Source organism: Oryx dammah, unplaced genomic scaffold (genome assembly GCF_014754425.2).
Source record: "Oryx dammah isolate SB20612 unplaced genomic scaffold, SCBI_Odam_1.1 HiC_scaffold_29, whole genome shotgun sequence".
In the NCBI taxonomy this organism is placed as follows: Eukaryota; Metazoa; Chordata; class Mammalia; order Artiodactyla; family Bovidae; genus Oryx; species Oryx dammah.
Window position 1 is genome coordinate 61,640,271 of NW_024070213.1, and position 17,750 is coordinate 61,658,020.

Here is a 17,750-nt window from a genome sequence, read left to right on the forward strand (position 1 = left end):
GCCTGTGCTCCACAGTGAGAGAAGCCACTGCAGTGAGAAGCCCGTGCACTGCAACAAAGAGTAGCTCCTGCTCCCACAACTAGAGAAAGCCTTCCCCAAAGCAGTGAAAACCTAGCGCAGCCAAAAATAAATAAAGAGAAAAATAACTCTAGTTAAAAAAAAAAAGAAACCCTGGGGCAACAAAGTCCCAGATTTTGAACTGAGACATTTTATCTTCATAAACTGCTTTTAATCACTACACTGTTAGAAATGCAATTGGACACAGTGGGGGAGAGAGGAAGGTAGGGTGAACTGGGAAAATAGCATTGACGTATATACACTACCATATATAAAACAGTGTGAAGCTGCTATGTAGCACAGGGTGCTCAGGTCAGTGCTCTGTAACGCCCTAGAGTGGTGGGATGGGTTGGGAGAGACTCAAGAAGGAGGGGGATGTATGTATACACATAGCTGATTCACTTTATTGTACAGCAGAAACTAACACAATGTTGTAAAGCAGTTATACTTTAATAATAAAATAAAATTTAAAAACAAATGTAACTGAAAAGGGCAGGTTTCAAAGGATCTATGTGTCATAATGCAGAGTGAATCAGTAGGGTCTTTAGGGACAAATACAGTAATTGAAGAACATCTAGGGCAGAAACATGAAGCATCCACCCCTAAGAGAAACCCTGCTCTGTTTCTCCTGCTTTTGCTAACCCTTATTTCCCAACTATTTGCCAAAGAGAAGAGAAGCAATTGAAATCATCTTAGAGTCTGAGGGGGTCTGGGAAGTACATAATGTAGTTAAGACATGAAACAAATAGCAATGTAACTATTTCTCTCAACCTCCAGGGAAAATTATATCCAAGAATGAAATTAGGAATATTAAAATGTTAGATATAAGATCAATTCCTATAGGTTGGAAGATTACTAGAAAATGACTACTAATAGGTACAGGGTTTCTTTGGGGAATTATGAAATGATTCTCAAATTATGTAATGGTGATTTTTGCAGAACTCTGTGAATGTACTAAAAACTGCTGAATTATATACTTTAAAGGCTGAATTTTATGTTATGTGAATTTTTTTATTAAAACTAAATAAAACCCTTATTTTATAAATAAATAAGCCTATACTAGAAATTAAATAATAAATCTACTTCTATCACAGGTATGAAAAAAGAAGAAGAGGGACTTCCCCAGCAGTCCAGCGGTTCAGACTGCGTGCTTCAATGCAGGGGGTGAAGGTTCCATTCCTGATCGGGAAACTAAATTCCCATACACTTTATGGCAAAAAAAAAGAAGAAGAAGAAGAAGAAAAGATGAGCCCCTGTTGAAGAGCTAATAAACTGTGATACAAAAATTCAGTCAAGTGTGATTTCTGATAACCAGCCTGTACACTAGCATTTATTCATCCAATAAGTGTTTTAACCACCTATATTATAGGTCCTGTGGGCAGTGCTAAGAATATAATGGCAGCAGAGATGACTTGTTAAGTGACTGCACCACAGATGGTAACTGGGGGCATGGCATCTAAGAAAGCAGAGTCCAGGAGGGCAAATATTGGCAGAATTTCTTCAGCACATCTAGAGGTGAGGGTAGTCTGGCCCACAAACAAATCTATGTAGCAGACTTCCCTGGTGATCTAGTGGTTAAGAATCTGCCTGTCAATGCAGATGACACAGTTTTGATCTCTGGTCCAGGAAGATTCCACATGCTATGGAGCAACTAAGACCATATGCCACAACTTCTAAGCCTGTGCTCTGGAGCCCGTGTGCTGCAACAAGAGAAGCCCGCACACCATAACTAGAGAAAGCCCCTACGCAGCAAGGCAGCACAGCCAAAAATAAATAAAATTAAAAAAAAAACTTTATCCTATTCAAAGTTAAAATATCATATTTTAAAAAAGCATGTAGAAAGAATAATAATAAACTTTAATTAAGAGACTTCCCTGGTGGTCCAGTGGCTAAGACTTTGTGATTCCATTGCAGGGGGCATGGGTTTGATCCCTGGTAGGGGAACTATGATCCCACATGACACAGAAGGTGACCAAAAAATGAAACAAAAACACCCTAGTGCAGTCAAATACATAAAATAAATATTAACTACAACAACAAAAAAAACTTTATGAAAATGGAAATGGCAACCCACTCCAGTATTTTTGCCTGGGAAATCTCGTGGACAGAGGAGCCTGGCAGGCTACATTACATGAGATCACAAAGAGTCAGAAGTGGCTTAGTGACTAAACAACAACTAAACAGATTTTGGATTTCTGTCTTTCAGACCTGTGCAAGAATAAATTTCTGTTGTTTTAAGGAAAAAAAAAAAACTTTAATTAAGCCCTTATTCTGTGCCAGCCAGTGTAAGTACTTTATAAAATTATTTAAAGTTCAAAACTCTCAGAAAGTCATTAAAGATCTGTAATTCCATATTCAAAATCCGTAGGACCAGACATGTTTCAGAGTTCAGGAAATTTCAGTTTTCAGAAAGGTAAAATGTGGAATTCCCTGGCAGTCCAGTGATTAGGACTCTGCACTTGCACTACCGGAGAAGGGGACGACAGAGGATGAGATGGCTGATGGCATCACCGACTCGATGGACATGATGAGTTTGGGTGAACTCCGGGAGTTGGTGATGGACAGGGAAGCCTGGCGTGCTGCGATTCATGGGGTCACAAAGAGTCGGACACGACTGAATGACTGAACTGAACTGAACTTGCACTACCAAAGACACACAGGTTCAATCCCTAGTCCAGGACCTAAGATCCCACAAGCCATGGGGTACATGGCCAAAAAATAAAAATAGAAAAGTAAAATGGTACATATATATCACCCATAATTAAATAATACTTCTGGAGTAAAAATGTATAAATAGTCTCCAGTATGAGTTTTTAAAAGGCCACAAGTAACCACACTTCTCTTCAGGTCAGGTTCAGCTACCATATGATCTACCTCCAAGGTAGTATGGATTACAAGGTTTTTTGGATTTTGGAATCATGAATAATCATTCTATGATGAGGAAATTGAAGTAAGAGAGGTCAAGTTGCTTGCCCACAGTCATACAGCTTATAAAAGTGAGAGACAATTTTAACCCAGGCCATCTGGCTTAAAAACCTATATTCCTAATTCCACCTGCCCACCCCTGCCAGGTAAATCCCGGCTGTAGATGCAGAGACTCGTCCTTGGAGACCTACTCCTCAGGACCTTTGGGGTAGAACACCAGGAATTCTGAGAAATCTCAGAATGTATTTTCCTAAAGAGGAGAAACCTCCAAGTCTGAGGAAATCCAGATCTCAAGCTCCTTCTGCATTTCAGACCTCCCTCTGAGGACCCAGAAGACCTGGCTAGAACAGTTCCCTTCCCCTTCTTAACCTTCCAACTGGATGTGATTTTGAGCCCCACAGGGCAAAACCCCACCCAGGGCTACAGAGGAGTCTGGACTGTGAGCCTCTGGGAGGGAGGAAAGGGCGGTGGGGCTTTGAGAAGGACCAGGCCGGGGAAAATGAACTCTCGACAACCTACACGACAATGACCTACAGTGTCCTGCCAGTGACCTCCTCACGTTTGAAAGTCATGTTTTAACATTCTGCCTTTAAACCTCTGATCTCCACACCCCACTCCCACCCCCTACTGCCAGGCTTCCGAGCAAGGCTATCAATCCGAAGAGGAATTTCATCTCTGACCTTTGTCCCCAGGCCTGGCAGCTCACATGGATAACCCACCCTCTCCCAAAGTTGGCCGAGGGACAACCCAACCGACCTCGCCTCACATCCCCCACTCTGTACTTTCGTTGACGATGTGGCTTCTGCCAGATTCTACCTGTAACTGACTTCGTCTCTCAAGTTGCATGTTTGACTGCTCTACCCCCTACAACCAGGAGTCATGCCAGCTGGACACACTCTCCTTCCGGGGCCCCTGGCAGCCAGCAAGAAAGGCGCCGAGACCACAGCTGTTGAGACCCTGAACCCCGGGGTTGCAGCTCTGTCTCAGGTGCATAGCTCAAGGAAGCCCCTTGGCGATGATCTGCTCCTTGTTCCTTGCCTTCCTGGTCCTGCCTGCAGCCATGGTGGCCACTCCCAGAGCTGACAGACAGTGTCCAGCATGCGGGGAGCCTGCCTTGGACGTGGAGAGCCACCGGGAGCTGCTGCTTAACCTGGCCAAGAGGAGCATCTTGGACAAGCTGCACCTCAGCCAGCGCCCCATCCTGGGCCGGCCTGTGTCCCGAGTTGCTCTGCGGGCTGCCCTGCAGCGCCTCCACGGGCCTCCACAGGGGGTGCTTCCGGAAGCCAATGGGGGACAGGAGTATGAGATCATCAGCTTTGCCGAGACAGGTGGGTTCTTGGCCTGTAGATCTTCCCTCAAACTCGATCTCCTCAGGAAACAAAAAGCTTCCTCCCCAATATCTAACCTCTGACTTTCTCCCCCAAACCATCCCAACTCTGGCCTCTCACAGCCTATAGTCTCTTAATCCCACCAGGCTCTCAACCCCCACCCACCCAAGCGCTCCCTTATAAATTTTGACTTGACCAATGGGCACCTGGGAAGTGGGTACCTTTCACTTTTCTTTGAGACTGCCTACCCCTATCTCCCCTGGTTCCTCTCTCGGCAGGCCCCACACACTTCCACAGGCTGTGATGTGAGCCCAACCACTCCCTGAGGCTGGACTCAGGGTCTGGGAACTAGAGAGTCTGTCCCTCCTCTGGCCTCAGGATCCAGCCTCTTTGTACCCCATCCTCCCCAGATACCTCATTTGGGTAAAAGGTAGAAAAGTGAAACACTCCAATCACAATTTCGCTCCACTGACTCCTGTCCTCTTGCCTTGATTACCTTGGGTCCCCCCACATCAGAACAGGGTCAAAATGGGGCTCAGAAGGATATTTAAAGGATAAATAAAGAACAGGGGTGGGGTAGAGAATTTAGTGGGCAGCTGGAGAGAATATCAAGAATTCAGAGACAAGGGAATTCTTTAGTAGTCCAGTGGTTTTGGAGTAGGAAATGGCAACCCACTCCAGTGTTCTTGCCTGGAAATTTTTAAGGATGGAAGAGCTTGGAGGGCAGGCTGCAGTCCATGGGGTCACAAAAAGTGGGACGTGACTAAGCATGCATGCCAGCAGTTTAGGACTCTGCACCCTCATGGCTGAGGGCCCAGGTTCAATCCCTTGTTGAGGAACTAAGATCTCAGAAGCCTCAAGGTGGGGCCAAAAAAAAAAAAAAAAGAATTCAGAGACAGGATCTGAGAAACAGAACATAAACAAGTGGTCTTTCTTGCCTCTGAGCTTCTTGCAAGTTTTGTCTTAGGTTTAGAAGGCCCTCCCCAATCCTGGTTCCTTTCCTTGGGTCAGCATCTACTCCCTTCAAGGCCCAGCACCCCTATCCTGAAAACACCCACCCTGACTTGAGGCCGAGGGGCTCCCTCTCTTGTAGCCCCCATACCCTCACCCGGAACCAATTCCTTGTGGAATTGCCTGTTTCCAGGTTTTCTATGAAGTCTGTCTTCCCATAGAATTCAACCCCTTGAGTTCAGGAACTGTCATTTATTCCTCACATTGTCACCAGAGACTAGTATATAGTAGAAATAACTAACACTTATACAATATTTGGGCTTCCTCGATGGCTCAGTGGTAAAGAACCTGCCTGCAATGCAGGAGACACACAAGACTCGAGTTCGATCCCCGGGTCCTGAAGATCCCCTGGAGGAGGGCATGGCAACCTACTCCAGTATTCTTGCCTGGAGAATACTATGGACAGAGAAACCTGGCAGGCTACAATCCATAGGGTCACAAAGAGTCAGGCGTGACTGAAGCGACTGAACACGCACACATACAATGTTTACAGTGTTCTAAACCTTTTACAGATACTAACTCCTTGAGAGCCTCACAAGTCAGGTAGGCAAATACTATTGTTGTCTTTATTTTAGAAGTGATGAAACTGAGGCTCAAAGAGGTTGAGTAGCTAGCTCAAGGTCATATGACCAGTAAGTGGTGGAACCAGACAGCCTGAGTCTCAAGTCCTTGACCTTGACCATTATACCACTCTGCCTCTTGCAAACAGAGTAGATGCTTGACAACCAACCAAACCAGGCCAGCTTGACCATGTCTAGAGTCCCCAGTGATGAATGAGACCCTATTCCAGCTCAAAAAAAGAGTTTCTGCTCATAATTAAGAACACAAACTCTGGAGCCAGATAAACTGGGCTCAAATTCTGGCTCAGCTACTTATTAATATATGTCCTGGGTTGTTGATAGTTTTCTCAGTTGCAAAACAGAGATAATGAGAGGATAGTTGAGAGAATTAAGTGAACTAATTAATGTACTTAGAAAGCATGGGCTTCCCTGGTGGCTCAAACAGTAAAGAATCTGCCTGCAATGCAGGAGACTCAGGTTCAATCCCTGGGTCGGGAAGATCCCCTGACGAAGGGAATGGCAACCCACTCCAGTATTCTTGCCTGGAAAAACCTACGGACAGAGGAGCCCGGCAGACTACAGTACATGTGGTTGCAAAGAGTTGGACAGGACTGAGTGACTAACACTTTCACTTTCTTTCACTTAGAAAGGAGAAGGTGGGAGGGAACTTAGAAGACTCAGCTTCTGCCCATGAAGAGTTTAATTGTTACTGCTAGGAATAAATTACCTAGAATACAGGCAGAATGAAATTAATGCCGGATGAGGACACAAGCACCTGATGGCCAGAAGTCAGTCACTGGGACCTGAGGGATCAGAGAAGTCTTTCAGAAGTTTACAAACAGGCTAGATTGTACAGGAAGTTTGACTTCAATGGGTAAAGAATGGTAAACAACATCCTAAATGGAAAAACATGAGCAAAAATCTGAAGAAATGGACCGCATTTGGAGTTGAAGGTAGTTTGGAGTGGATGAACACAAGGTGAACAATGGCCATGAAACCATGAGTCCTTTGACCACCACAATCCTGGTTGTTTTTATAATGATTTATTGCTGTCACCATCCTATCTGCAACTAAGCCTTGTTAATTTATTTTTTTAATGTTTATTTTTTTTACACTGGGTCTCCATCGCTGTGCACAGGCTTCTCATTGCTGTGGCTTCTCTTGTTGCAGAGCACAGGCTCTAGGCAGGAGGGATTCAGTGGTTGCAGCACGTGAGCTCAGTAGTTGTGGCTCATGGGCTCCAAAGTGTGGGCTCAGTAACTGCGTCTCATGGGGTTAGTTGCTCCTCACACGTGGGATCTTCCCAGATCATGGGTCAAATCCATGTCCCCTGCATTGGCAGGTGGATTCTTTACCATTGTGCCTCCTGGTTGGTTTTTTTTTCACCTTTGTATCCCTGATGCTTAGCCCAGTTCCTGGCACACTGTGGCAGTAATGACCATTACCAGGTATTTATTGTACCTGCCTCCTCTCAGTTAATCCTTGCATAAAGTAGACTTTATCATTCCCTGGTCACTCAGACGGTAAAGAATCTGCCTGCAATGCCAGAGACCCGAGTTCGATCCCTGGGTCGGGAAGATCCCCTGGAGTAGATCCCCTGAAGATCCCCAGTAGGATCCCCTGGAGAAGGAAATGGCAACCCACTCCAGTATTCTAGCCTGGAGAATTGCATGGACAGAGGAGCCTGGCAGGCTACAGTCCACAGGGTCCCAAAGAGCGACTAACATTTTATCATTCCCATCTTAAGAATGCAGAAACTGAAACTCGAAGAAGATAATTTACATGGCCAAGGTCATACACAGAGAAGGTGATGGCACCCCACTCCAGTACTCTTGCCTGGAAAATCCCATGGATGGAGGAGCCTCGTAGGCTGCAGTCCACGGGGTCTGAAAGAGTCGGACACGACTGAGCGACTTCCCTTTCACTTTTCACTTTCATGCATTGGAGAAGGAAATGGCAACCCACTCCAGTGTTCTTGCCTGGAGAATCCCAGGGACGGGGGAGCCTGGTGGACTGCCGTCTATGGGGTCACACAGAGTCAGACACGACTGTAGTGACTTAGCAGTAGCAGCAAGGTCATACAGCTTACAAAGGGCAGAATTCAAACACCATTCTCTCTGACTTTAAAGTCTATATACTTTCCATATTTGCTAATCAATGAATGAATACAACATTCAGGCTGGAGGGGGTGTGACCCAAAATGAACTTTGGAGATAAGAATGACTGATCCCTGGATCCTATCTTTTACATTTAAATATTTTAGTTTCAAGTTTTCATTCCAGCTTAAGCTATCATCTCCACCATTGTGTGAAAGAGAAGATCTGAGAATTGTTCTTGCTGGAGATACAAAGAGAAAGAGCTTGGGGCCCTGGAGAAACCAGGGGAAGAACCTCCAGTGGTGTCCTGACACTGGCTCAGGCTCTTGAGGCCTGATGGTGAACATCTGCCAACTGTGCACTTAGTGGTGTCACACTGGTAGTCTGAAATTGGCCAGTATAGGAGAATGTATTCCTCAGAAATTGACTAACACTATTAACCAGCGCCTTTTCCCCCCACTCTGGAATCCAGTTGTTAAATATTTACCAGCACAACATTGCCTTTGACCTAAAAATTCAAGTTATCTGCTTCCCACATACCTAACGTACAATGCTGAGACAGGAATGGGATAACCATAATAGAGACACCTGTTCAAAATGGGAGACAGGGGAGGAAGATGCAGAGCAGTCACTGGTTCATGAAAATTCTACCCTAAGTCTGGAATTCCTTTGGTTAAGGCCTTTTTCTGCGATTTTCCTCTCCTCTTAAAAGAGCCCACCATTGCTCTCCTAGGCTTCTAGATCTGCTCTCTCGACCCTTAGTGCCAGCCCCAGATGTCTTTCCTTTTAAATAAAAAGTGGCCTGTGTTTGCAGCAGAGTAGTTTTCTCAGCCTGCATCTGCCCAAAAAAGTTGGGGACCTGGAGACTTGGAGACTTCTTTTCATTCTGAGTCATCTCTATCTCTTTTAGTTCAAATTGGTGCTTCTTTCACTATTAAAATTCTCTTTAACACTCTGTGAGCCTTCTAAATAATAAATTATAGTCTACTCAGTCAGACAAAAGGCAGTCCATTCTATCAAGACAGATGCCTGTCTTTAGGTTACAAGTCAGGGTGTTGGGGGATAAGATTCTTAGAAGCCCTTCTGTCTAGTTGAGAGAAGCTATAGAAAAACATCTTACATTTTAGATCTTTGAACTTCCCTGGTGGCCTAGTGATTAAGACTCCATGCTTCCACTGTAGGAGCACTGGTTCCATCCCTGGCTGGGGAATTAGTGTGACGGACAAAAAAAAAAAAAAGATCTTAACAAAGATGTTAGATCCTAACAAAAGGTCTTAGAGCTTACCCTTTACTGTTTTGATCATAACTCTGAAGCCATGTTTTACCTGCAGTGTCCTGGGGTTGATTTTTGCCCTGAGACCATTTCTTAGTTTGAGAAACTTTTGCCAGACAGAGTTGAGGAATGAAAAAATATTTTATTGTTCAATCTAACAAGTCCTGTTGGAAAGTTTTTCTCTAAATTCTGGTTGAACATTGAATAGTTCCTTTTTTAGTTCATCTCACTCTTGAGATGCCTTATCATAGGCAGCTAAAATAAGCCAATTGGCACTTTCAACATTCTGCCTGGAAATATCTTTAGCTAAATTCACAACTTTGTTAGATACCATTTCTAACTTCCAAGTTACCAAAGACGATAGCCAATACATAATACAGGTTCCCCTTTCTCTAGCTTCCAACATCGATTTCTTCACTGTCCTTCCTGCCTTCACTAACAGTCTCCCTGCTGTCCTTCCATTCCTTGTCTGCCACCCAGTCCCTAAGCCTGTACTACATATTTTAAGCCTTTGCTATGGTGTACCCCACTTTGGATACTTATTTCTGTTTTAGTTATCCGTTATTATAGCAGATCAGCTCAAACATTGAGGCTTAAAGCAAAAAAAAAACAAATCAGTATTTTCTGTGATTTTGTAGTTTGACTGGACTTATTCTGGACAGTTCCTTCACTTGATGTGGGACCGCTGAGGTCATTCAAGCCATTGCATGCTCAGATGGGGCTGAAATCTCTAGGATGGCCTCTGACCTTCCAAAGTCTCTCTCCACATGGCTCCTCATCATTCAGTAGTCTAGCCCAAGTTTCTTTAAAGCATTTAGAGGTTTCCTGGACTCCTCTGGCAGTCGAGTGGTTAAGACTCCACACCTCCAGTACAAGGGGCACAGGTTCAATAACCAGTCAGGGAACTAAGGTCCCGCATACGGCCAAATGAAAAAAAAACAATTTAAAATAAAGGTTTCTTTCCAAGAGGAGGGAGCCTCAAAGTACTTATTAAGTACTTATTAAGCATCTACTTGCACCATGCTTGCCTACCTCCCATTGGCCAAATCAAGTCACATGCCAAGCCCAGAATTAATATGGGAAGGGATTGCACAAAACCGTGAATATTGGAAGGTGTTGTTCACTGATGGTCAACAATGTGAAAGTCTACCACAGCCCCTGCTGGTCCTGTGTCTGCCTGCTATAACTGGGGTGACTTACGAGGTTCTAAAAAGTAAGAGTGCTTAGTGACCTAACAAGAAAAGATTAGCTGGAGCAATTAGACTCTTCTTTAAGGATTTTGGAATTGGAACACTGAAGAATCAGGTCACTTAGCTAGGAAGAGCTAAGTTAAAAGTTCTGTAGACTCAGGAGCTGGGGCCACCATTTAGGGACCTGAAGAAGCTCACAGGGAGGCAAAAGAGGTAGATCCACAGAAAGAGAAGAAGGGAGTAGACTCACATAGGAAGACTGAGATGACTGAGATCTTGTAGGCTTTCAGAGCTGTCTAGAACAATCATACTCCAGGCTGTAAAATTCACACCAAGTCTAGCTGAAGTTTAGTTTCTGCTCTTTTATGCCCATGAGCGTATCAGTGACATTACCACAGTAAAGCATTCTTTACTTAAATAAAAAAGGGTCACTAAGGCCAAAGCATAATGGCATTTAATTGCCTCCTAAAACAGGTGTATTCATCAGTAAGTTTTTTAAAACTATGAATTTTATGACGTAGCCTTTTGGAAAATAATTCTGATGTCAGCATAAAATAAGAATGAAAGACCTGACTTCCCTGGCAGTCCAGTGGTTAAGACTTTACCTTTCAACACAGGAGGTGGGGATTCAATCCCTGGTCAGGGAATTAAGATCCCACATGCCTCGCGGCTAAAAAACCAAAGCATAAAACAGAAGCTATGTCGTAGCGAACTCAAAACAGACTTTAAAACTGGTCCATTCAAAAAAAATGAATTAAAAAAAAAAGAATGAAAAGCCATCCACTGAAAAAGTGTTTATTGAATGCCTATAATGTACCAGGTGCTAGGGATACAGTGGTGGGCCACACAGACACAATCTGTACCTTTGTGGAGTGTACATCCTGGCTGGGAGTGGGGATGGGGGAAGAAGAGGGAAGGAGAAGTATATAGTCAACAAATGAGCAAAAAAGCCAAGATGATTACAGAGAACGACAGTGGATATAAAGACCAGTTAAACAGGATAGTGTATTAAAGAGGTGAGGGTAAAGTTGAAGGCTGTTTTAGCTAGGTCAGTCAGGGAAGCCCCTCTAAAGAAGCGAATTTGAACTGAATGGCAAGAAGGAGCCAGTCATTCAACATTCTTGGAAAGACATTCTAGGCAGGGGAAATAGCAAGTGCAAAGGACATGAGGTGGGTCCATGCTTTGTAAGAGTTCAAGGAACAGAAAAAAAAAAACAGTATAGGTAGAATATAGTCATTAAGTGGCAGAATGCCTAATCATACAAGTTTTCTATGCTGTGTGTGTGTGTGTGCTAAGTTGCTTCAGTTGTGTCTGACTCTGAATGTCCATGGACTATAGCCCGCCAGGCTCCTCTGTCCATGGATTTCTCTAGGCAAGGATGTTAAGGGGTTTATGTATTCTAATTTTGGCTGTTCTGAGTCTTCATTGCAGTGTGCAAGCTCTTCCTTGTGGTGACTAGGCTTCTCTAGTTGTGGCACTAGGGCTTAGCTGCACCACTGCATGTGGAATCTTAGTTCCCCAAGGATTAGGGATTGAACTCATGTCCTTTGCATTGGAAGGTGGATTCTTAACCACAGGACCACCGGGAAAGTCCCTGTTAAGGGGTTTAGATTTTATTCAAATAGCAATGGGAAAACTTTGAAGGATTTTAAGCTGAGATGATTAAGCTGATAAGATTTATGCTATAAAAAAATTACTCTGGGACTTCCCTGGTGGTCCAGTGGTTAAGACTCTGTGCTTCAACTGCAGTAGGTGTGAGTTTGATCCCTGGTTAGGGAACTAAGATCCCATATGCCACATAACACAGCCAGGGGAAAAAAAAATTACTCTGACTAATGTGTGAAGAATGGTTTTGTGGGCAAGAGTGAACCAACCACTTGGCAAACTATTGCATAGTTCAAGAAAAAGATGATTGTGGGTTGAACTAATGTATGGTAGAGGAGGTGGGGTTAAATGAAATTACATCATGAACTGGAGATATAGTTGACAGGTCTGCAGATAATTTCAAAGAAGGGAATGAGGGCAAGCAAGACTTTGGTTTAGGCAATACCTTTATAGGGAAAGGGAAGATTGAAGAAGGAACAGGTTTGAGTTGGGGGTCGGGGAGGATAAACCTGGAGTTCTTCTCTGAACTTGAAAAGTTTGAGATAGCGTTGGATATCCTAGTGGAATATCAGATCTGTGGCTGGTTATACAAGACTGAAGCTCAGGGAGAGGTCAGGGCCACAGATATAGGTATCTGGGGAGTTATCAGCATATAGATGAAATTGAAAGCCAAGGAAATTGATGGGCTCTTTCTGGGAGAGAGTACAGGTAGAGAAGCGAAGGGAGCTGAGGACCTCCAACATTTAGAGGTCAGGCAGAGGACGAGGAGCTGTCAGCCAAAGAGACCAAGATAGAGTGGCCACAGTCATGAAGGCCAAGAGGAGGAAGTATTTCCAGAAGGAGGGAATGATCCACTGTGCCAAACACCTGCTTGAAGTTCAGGTAAGGCCAATATAGAGATGAAACCATGTGGATATGGCAATGTGGAAGGTGTTAGTAATCCTGACAGGAGCAGGAGTGGAGGGAGCAGAAATCCAATTCATGTGTTTCAGTAGGTCAGGTGAGAGATGAAGAGGGGGAATCAGGCAGCAGTGATAGGCACAGGAAGAAATCCAGAGCCATATTTTTTCGGTTGAGCGCCACAGCATGTGGGATCCTAGTTCCTTGACCAGGAATTGAACCCATGCCCCTCGCACTAGAAGCATGGAGTCTTATCCACTGGACAGCCAGGTAAGTCCCTATGCCAGTCGTTAGAACCACTCTGGTGAGGAACTGGATGTGGAGATTAAGGGAGGTGATCTTAGGGTTTCTAAAGATGATAAGCAAAGTAATGGTGCCACCAATTCTAAGAATAGGTATATAGGGAGGAAAATAATGATTTCTACATTTCCACAGAACATGGCAAAATTAAGCAGTTAGAAGTTTAGGCCTGAAGCTTGGTGATTCCCAAGGTGCAAAATGGTCTGGACTGGACTGACAGATTCAGGAATCACCAGCATAAGATTTGCGTTGGCTGCCCACAGCTGTGGGTCAGGGCGCCCCTCAGTGTAGAGTAAGAGGAAATGGGGCTTCCCTGGGGGTCCAGTGCTTAAGACTCCGAGCTTCCACTGCATGGGGGTGGGCAAGCTCCATCCCTGGTTGGGGAAATAAGGGTTAAAAAAAAAGAGGAAATGAAGGTCAAAGACAGACCAAAGAACTCTTGCACTGGAGGGATGGTCAGAGAAAGAAAAGCCAGTAAAGAAAATTAAGGAAGAATCCTAAGAGAGTTGTGAGAAGAGATTTTTAAGAAGGAAAGGGTCCTTAACAGTGCCAGGACTGTGGTTGAGAAGGAACTCACAGGGAGGTAGCAGGTAGAATTGACACTCAGAAGGCCACAATGACTGGGGCTTCTTGTGTCCACAGGCCTCTGCAACACCACCCAGACTCGTCTGGATTTCCACTTCTCCTCTGACAGCTCAGCTGGTGGCTTGGAGGTCCAGCAGGCCAGCCTCACGTTCTTTGTACAGCTCCCTCCCAATACCACCTGCCCTCTGAAGGTGAGGGTCCTTGAGCTCAGCCCACGTGACACCAACCTCACTTCGGCCACTCAGCACCTGCTGGAGGTAAACGACAGTGGCTGGCACCAGCTTCTCCTGGGGCCTGAAGCTCAGAATGCTTATAGCCAGGGGCACCTGGCCCTGGAACTGGCCCCCGAAGGACAGGTGGCCTGGAGCCCAGTCATCCTGGCTGGGGCTGCACATAGGCCTTTCGTGACAGCTCGGGTGAGAGTCGGGGGCAAGCACCGGCTTCGTCGTCGAGGCATCGACTGCCAGGGCAGGTCCAGGATGTGCTGTCGACAGGAGTTCTTCGTGGACTTCCGGGAGATCGGATGGCACGACTGGATCATCCAGCCTGAGGGCTATGCGATGAACTTCTGCACAGGGCAGTGCCCCCTGCACGTGGCAGGCATGCCTGGCATCGCCGCCTCCTTTTACACTTCGGTGCTCAATCTTCTCAAGGTCAACACAGCTGCAGGCACCACCAGAGGGAGTTCATGCTGTGTGCCCACCATCCGGCGCCCCCTCTCTCTGCTCTACTATGACAGGGACAGCAACATTGTCAAGACTGACATACCTGACATGGTGGTAGAGGCCTGTGGGTGCAGTTAGTCTGTGTGTGGCACAGGGAGCTGGGGGGAGGGGGGACAGGCAAACACGCCCTGACGGAGGTGCTTCCTTGATAGTAGGGTGTGGCCCTCTTGCTGCCTCTGGCCAGAAGATGGACACCCTCTTCCTGAGCAACTTGGGGAAATTATCCCCACTTTGATGTGAGGAGACCTTCATCACATCTCCTTAGATGTGATCTAAGGAGAGCCATGGTACCATCTTCATAATGACTAGCCCCTTTCTGGGGCAGAGTCCATTCAGCAAGCCACATGTGCTCAACTGCCACCCCGGGGACTTTGATCCATCTCCTACCATGAGCAGTGCCATCTGAGTCCCAGACAGACACCCACAGCCCAGTTGCAATCCCGCCCACAATCCCCGGTGCCTCCCTGCCCTTTCTACTGCACACCCCCTCTACAGGATGAATTGGCCAGCCCCGTTCCTTGCTTTTCTGGATCTCTAGAGAGTCCCTCCCTTAGATTCACCAAACATTACGTCCTCTTTATGTCTTGAGCCCTCTTCCCTCTGACTTGCCCAGTGGGCTGCTAAAGGCTCTCTTGGCATGCCTTCACTCACTCTTTGTCCTTCTCCATCTGGCTCTGTACCCTTGGGGGCGGATTCACCTGAGTTCCTTTGGCCTCTGGCTTCCTGCTGAGTTTGACTGGCTTAGCAAACTAGCAAGAATGGAAAGCTCTTACAAGCCAAGAGTGTGGAAGCAGGGATACCAGAACTTGGGCAGAGCTGGAGCTGTGGAGGGGGTGGGGAGCTGGACAGGAGTTGTAGGGATATAGGCATGGCCACAGTCACACAGAACCATGGAACCTAGGCAGAGGGAGAGGGATAAGAAACACGCTGGCCTCTGTCTCCTCTTAGCCTTTGATCTGCCTTTTGCTAGTTCCTGGGTGCTTCAACATCCCTCCTCAGTTCCCTTAACCCTGCCCATACCTCTGAAAAGAGGTCCTTCATTGAGTCTTCTTAGTGATGCAAACATAGACAGCTAAGTGGGTCTTTTATTTCCTGCCAGGACCCTGATTGGTACCCCTGATGACACAGAGGCTGCCTACCCTGCCCACTTTTCTCTCCTCACAGTCTCCTTAGGGCTGAACTTTATGTCTGCCCCACACATCATGACTCCTCCTTCCCTAGGCTGCCTCCTTTCTTAGGCCCCATCCTACTTCCTAGAACCATCTTCACTGGTCTTCCAGCTAATAAAGATCTGGGCTTTACTTGCTCCCCTCCTCCCTCTGTCTTTGGTCCAAGAGATGAGACAGATCACTGTTCAACCAGCAAGTAGGTGACAACCTGTGGGCACACACATGGTGGGAGGCAGAGACGAGGCAGCCTTCCTTCACTGATCCTCAGGGCTCCAGCCAGGAGTCCTGTCTGGGAGATGGAACTGGCCAAGGACCACTTGAGTAGGATGGGGAGAAGAAAAGGAAAGTCTGGGGAGAGGAGAGGGAGGCATTTGCTCTGAGACTGGGTCCTCTCCAGAACTTTGCCCTCTTCCCCCACCATCGCCCCCCCACCCCTGTTAGCTGGACAGCCCTGAACCATGGGGTCGATATTGTCTGCAACCCAAGGCCGAGATTGTGCAAAACCCATGTGTCCTTTGGGAAACGTGCTGTCTGTGTTTGTTCAGCATATAACCCCCTCCTATCCAGGTCTGAGGTCCCTGGAAAAGGCACCCTAAAGGATAGAGTCTGAAAGACCTCCTGGAGAAAGGCAAATCTGAGCTGCGGGCTTCGTGAGCAAATGCTTACTCGCTCAGAAGTTCCCTGTCCTTTGACTTTATGAGATCTTAACCTAAGGAGAGAATCTAAGGAAGCCTTCTGGTGCTTGGCTGCCCTCTTCCACCACTGTCTCCCACCCCAAATCCACCTCCTCCCAAATCTAACCACCCTCCTTCCAACTATAGCTTCAGTCCCCAGGGTCAAGACTAAGGTGAGATGAAGTGAGGTACTTGCCTTGGAGACAGAATTTTAAGGGGATGTCAAAAATTCCATCAGTCAAGATAAATAATATTTTAATGCAATATTTTAAAAAAATCAATGCAAAAATATCCAAGATGAACAAAATAGCAAATTTTAAAATAAACTAAATGTAACAGGAATCAGTATTATTCCTTCTCTTTTTTTGGCTCTGCTTTTGACAAAGAAGAAACAGTGGAATTGTCCTCTTCCCAACCTTTTCCTCCAGCGCTCCCTGGCCCCTGACACGAGGCTCCTCAGGCTTTTCTCTGTCGGGCAAGATACTCACTCAGGCTCCTTCTGCTTCCTCACCCACTCTCAAGCCTGGCGCTCCCCCCAGCCCCCAGCCAGGTTGGTGGTAGGGCGGGCCCGTGAGGCAGATGGCTGGGGTATTTATAACCTGGGAGCACTTCTTGGGAAAAGTGACTAAGATGCTAAGAGCATATTTATAGCTGGGTTCTGACGTAAGTGTCACTGGGGAGGTAGGGGCAGGCCATGCACAGCAGCAAGAGGGTAAGAAGAGCTGGAAATTGGGGGCACCTGACAGAGAGGGCAGGGAAGGAATGGGGTTGGTGACTCCTGCAGTCACTTCTGGATGCTCCCTTGACTCAGGCTCACCCACAGGTTAGCCCTCGGAGACAGCGCCACAGGCAGAAACCTCAGCTTTGCAGTTCTAGGGTCCAGACCCCAGTAGGTAGAGAGGGCTGTCACTCACAAGCTTGACCAACAGAGAGGGCCCTGGCAGCTGGGGAGAGCCCTGGCCAGAGGGACTTGAATATGACTTAAGATCTAGGGAGAAAGGCAGGGTGGAGAGAGGGTCTAAAAGTCTCATTGGCCCCCTCCCCACCACAGGTGCTGTAGCATGGCACCCGTCACTGCCCTCCATTGCCACATGTCAGAGATGAGGTCCAAAACCGAACTGAAGGTAGCAGTGATGTGGTCCTGATGACAGCCTCGGCTTTCGGGCAGCGGCAAGCGGAGGGAGCTGAGGCACCAGCTTCTCATTCTTTTGGCGTAGAGGCAGGGTCCACAGAGGGAGAGGTGGGGAAGCAAGCCCTCTGAATTTCTCCACATCCCGGAGCAGCCCCTTCCCTGGGAAGCTGGTCAGCGCTAAGCCCTCTGCTGTCCAGCGGCTCAGCACTGCCACATGGT

At 46.5% G+C, this 17,750-nt stretch overlaps 1 protein-coding gene across 1 annotated transcript; it reads left to right on the forward strand.

The window, feature by feature from the left end:
* The first annotated feature begins 3,997 nt into the window (after nucleotides 1-3,997).
* Nucleotides 3,998-14,767, forward strand: INHBC (inhibin subunit beta C). The gene is made up of 2 exons (XM_040233049.1): nucleotides 3,998-4,310; nucleotides 13,889-14,767. Exons 1-2 carry the CDS (start codon nucleotides 3,998-4,000, stop codon nucleotides 14,632-14,634), a joined length of 1,059 nt encoding a protein of 352 aa, XP_040088983.1. The 3' UTR covers nucleotides 14,635-14,767.
* Nucleotides 14,768-17,750: the final 2,983 nt, after the last annotated feature.